This window comes from Nanorana parkeri, unplaced genomic scaffold (assembly GCF_000935625.1).
Source record: "Nanorana parkeri isolate BGI_ZX_2015 unplaced genomic scaffold, ASM93562v1 scaffold359, whole genome shotgun sequence".
Classification (NCBI taxonomy): Eukaryota; Metazoa; Chordata; class Amphibia; order Anura; family Dicroglossidae; genus Nanorana; species Nanorana parkeri.
In genome coordinates, this window is record NW_017306627.1 from 589,055 (window position 1) to 593,598 (window position 4,544).

A 4,544-nucleotide genomic window follows, 5' to 3' on the forward strand; every position below is an offset into this window, starting at 1 on the left:
TCGATCGCTTGACTGTAAAGCGGCCGGGAAGCTGCTCGTCGGGCTCCACCGTCCTCTCGTCACAGACGAATGGATTTTTCAAGCCCTGACCATAAGTCTCATCTTATACTGGAAAGCCAGTCAGAAAGACTTTTTCATATTTCCTTTGTGATCTCTAAAAAATTTAAAAAAAAAAAAAACATTCATAAAACAGGCTTTTGAACCTTTGAAGTGTATTATGTTGTTACTAGAGGTCCACCGAAATAGAAAAAATTGTCAGGCCAAAACCCGAAAAGATTTTTATTTGTAAAAAATGTTTCTCTCCCGTTCATTGAAGGACACAGGGAACAGATCGGAGATCCTGTACTGTAGGGTAATATCGCCACCTGCAGGAGAAGGACGCTAGGCACAAAACTAAAGACCAATCACAGCCTAGGGGCGGCCCCTGCCGGTGGCCAAAACCCCCCACCTGCTGACAAGTCTCCAGTTTTTTGCCTAGCGTCAGGAGTAAGGAGCTAAGAATTTTTTTCGGGTATTCTTACCTGCTTCTTCCTGATCTTTTTCAGTGGAATCTTCTAGCAAGTGTTGTCCGGGCGACAGGCTGGATGTCCCGGATCCTTGGAGTCTCCCCGGGACGACCGACGATCGCATGCATTGGTCTTTAGTTTTGTGCCTAGCGTCCTTCTCCTGCAGGTGGCGATATTACCCTACAGTACAGGATCTCTGATCTGTTCCCTGTGTCCTTCAATGAACGGAGAGAAAAGGATTTTACGGTGAGTACCAAAATCCTATTTTTAAATATTTTATTTTTGTTTTTCATAAACTTTTAAAGAAAATGTATATTTATTTTTAATTAAGAATTCCTTGAGAGAGCCCAGCCTCCTGTGACAGCGCTGTCTCCGCCCCCACACCGCTCTGCCGCACTGTGATAGGCGGCCGAGCGGAGAGGAGAGACACCGGCTGCTCGCAGCGCTTTTGTCCCGCAGCGCTCAGCCGGCTGTCACTTTCTCTCCTCCCCGCTGGGACACAGAGCAGCGCTCAGCGGGGAGGAAATAAATCACGAATGCACCGATGTATGGCAGAAAAATGCCACTTTCGGCATTTAGCCAAAAGTGCCATTTTCGGCCGATATGTTTTGGCGGCCGATATCACTAGTTATTACCTATAAAATGTTCTGTTTACTGCAATTCTAAAGTATTGTTTTATTTATGGTAGTTTCTATACTACAGGTGAAAACCAAACAAAACACTTGCAGATTAATTTATTTTTGTGGCCTTTCCCTAGACTCAGAAGAGCAATCTTCGGCTCCAACTACAGCATCCACGTAAGTGTTAGCCACTGTTGTAGTTTTTGTAAAAATTAGTTATAATGGTTTGTGACAGTGGGTACTAGTTGACTGAATCGGCTAAAATCCTTACAGTGGGTGGCCCTGCTGGGTCCACAAAAATCGAATACTGAATGGACTTTTGTCAGAGGAGTCGGGCTGAAAATTGTCAGCTGAACACTGACTGCAGCTAATCGACTGCAGTCCCTGTTCAAGTATCCTGACAGCGACAGGTGCTGACTGTTTGAATACCATAACCACAGCGGAAGAATCATCTATCTATGCTGTTTGGCAGGAATGGAGCAATCTGTTAGGTAAATAAAAAATAATAGAAAAACTATTGAAAGAAGAAAATAATTATTTGCTCAGATCCAAGCATTTGCCAAGGTTTACCAGTTGTAACATGTTTGGAAAAGCTTGTGGTATGAATGAGCCCATAAAGAGAGTGCACGTGCACTGCATACTTCTCCTGGGGCTTCCGGGTGTTTCCTCAGGCTCAGAGGCATGTGCTGGTCTGCTGAGTTAAAATGTCTTTGTGGCACTGGTAGAATGCAGTCTTAGGTGGTGCCTTCTGACGGACTGGGGCAGAAGGGGTATTGGAAGCAATGGGGATCAATGGAAGCGGTGTTGGACTAGCAGATTATGAAAAAAAACTGTCCCATGTCCAGAAGGTGGCTGGAAAGAGGTAATGCCTTTAAAGAGGTCCCATGTCCAGAAGAGGTAATGCCATCTATGTGATTATGTGGCCTTTTGACCCTCAAGCACACAGACCATTGACTAGGTTATCCAAAGGTTCTGGTATACCAAAGCTCTGACATGGCACTTTGTTGAGATCTCCCTGCTAAGTGCACCTATTTGTCAGAAAACTTTGTGGTTTTCTTGTCTAAAAGAAAACCTTGAACTTTGTCTTTTCATCCTAGGCTTCCTGCTGGCTTTTTCGAGAAGACTGATCAACCATCTCATAAACAGACTACAGGTAATTCTGCCAGTCTTCGGTTGCTGGCAGGAGATTATGACGATGATGATGAGGAAGTTCAGGAGAAAGGGGAAACCAGCTCAGCAGCACTATCCTCTTCCATGCAGAAATCTACAGAAATACCATTGCCTCCACCAACAGCAAACGATGGCCTCCCAGCAGGTATTTCCCATTTATATCACTGAAATGAAATTATTTATATTATTATCTTCTCCCACCTACACAAGCAATGTTTAAAGTAACACTAAACTCAGGAGTTAAATCTCAAAAATGCATTCAAGTTCCTTAACTATTAAAAAAATGTATCTTATTTGTGAATCACTCGGCTGTAGATCCTCAAATCATCTCTAAATTCATGCTGACATTGTCCTTGCTGCTGGAGGGTGGCTACTTTTGTTCCTCATGGTCCTTGTGTGTGTTGTAATGTAGCTTCAAGCTCGCTCCTATGATGGACTACAATCTCATGTTTAGTTTACTAATTTGTATTCAGATTGTAGTCCTATCACGGGAGCGAGCTTAGAGCGGTGGCTACTTTACAATACATACAGGGACCATGGGGAACAAAAGTAACCACCAGTAGCTCCAGAAGCAAGGACAGTGTCAGCATGAATTCCGGATTGATTTGAGGATCTACAGATCTGTGATACACAAATAAGATACATTTTTGTAATAGTTGGGGTACTTCAATGCACTTTTAAAATGTAACTCCTGAGTTTAGTGTCATTTTAACTTGCATATTAAAAGACATTTTGCACTGTTGAGCACAGTTGCTGTCCTTCCTTTTTTTATGCATACATTTCCAACAAATTAGCCATATGCTAAACTGCCATACTTTTTAAGCTCTGTTGATTGCCCACCTTCTGAAAATAGAAAGACCGAGATGTCACAGGTTTACATTTTAAAGTGCCATTCATTTCAGTGGGCTGGAGCAGGATTAAAGGTGGTCAGCAACGGAACTATTGGCTTTTTCTGTCTCCTAGGTTCTGGTACTAAATAGAGATAAGACTGGGCTCGGTGCGAACATGGTTTGCCTGAATGCCACCCCTCCTCCTGCACTAGTCTGTGATGATAGTTGTGGTGGCGTTGGTGGCAGGGAATGCACTTCTCCACAACTGATTGGGTCGGGAGGAGGGGATGGCAGCCAGAGTTTTGAGTGGGCTTGGTCGAACTCAGGCAAACTGAGTTTGCACCAAGCCCACCCTCATCACTAGTGGTAAAGTATATGTGAAACCATACCTTTTTATTTTAATCCTCTTTGGTGACTCTAATTTGCATATACAACAATAAATAGTTGGGCCATGCTGGTTTTACCATAGATAAAACCCATTTTTTCACTGTAAATACTAAAAAATATGTATAATATCTGAACTAAGCACTTTTACAGCCCTCCAATATGTTGTAAAACATCAAACAACACAAAACACCCAACATGTGATGAAACACCCAACGTTGGTTAGGCATCTAGTGAAGCCTTAGATCTGAGCTAGGGCAAACACCTATAGTCGACAATTGTCCTGTAAATGGGTTCTAGGATCATATAACCCTGATGAGAAACTGTTCATTTATGCTCAGCAATAGCTGAATGCAGCTACAGACTCATGTACATCCATGTAAAACTCACAAGGTAATCTAAAATCATAGCATGTAGCAAAGAAATGAGCACATACAGTAGACGTATGTGCAAACTATAGATATTGGCAGATCAACACGGTTTTTTGCACTGCTTGATACAAGTCCAGCTGCTGGGCACTGCAATCATTGCAATACACATGATATTCACCCACCTGCCGAATGTCTAATAGAGGTGTATAGGAATAAATACAATCTGATTGGTTAGTTCCTATTCACTTCAATTATTTATGATGGAATAAGGAACTGCCTCTATAAACATGATATTGTTTTGAAGTATGACAACACATTAGAATGCTGCATAAGGGCTTGGTGTAGGTGATTTTATATTTTTAAAAATACATACATACATACATACAAACACACACAGTAAACTCCCCGCTATCCGGCATCCACAGGGATTGGTAGATTCCGGATAAATGTAGTTTCTGGTTGCTTGAGAGTTATTTTAAAAATAGGTCTAACTAATGCCATACCCCATACTATACCATACCATAAACTCTGTATTGTCTTCATATTAATATTGAAAAGCAGTAATATAAAGCAAATTTAAGACAGAGACACACTGAAAACAAATTGAGACAAATAGGCACATGATCATTTCCGGGATATTTCATGCCGCAGATCAGAAGAACA

At 41.9% G+C, this 4,544-nt stretch overlaps 1 protein-coding gene across 1 annotated transcript in view; it reads left to right on the plus strand.

Annotated features, from left to right (window-relative positions):
- The window catches only part of ZNF830 (zinc finger protein 830), a 32,303-nt gene that overhangs the window by 8,208 nt on the left and 19,551 nt on the right, over positions 1-4,544 (plus strand). The window contains exons 4-5 of the mRNA XM_018558800.1: positions 1,264-1,303; positions 2,224-2,441. Coding sequence (XP_018414302.1) covers positions 1,264-1,303; positions 2,224-2,441 — 258 coding nt within the window. The remainder of the gene's footprint in view (positions 1-1,263; positions 1,304-2,223; positions 2,442-4,544) is intronic.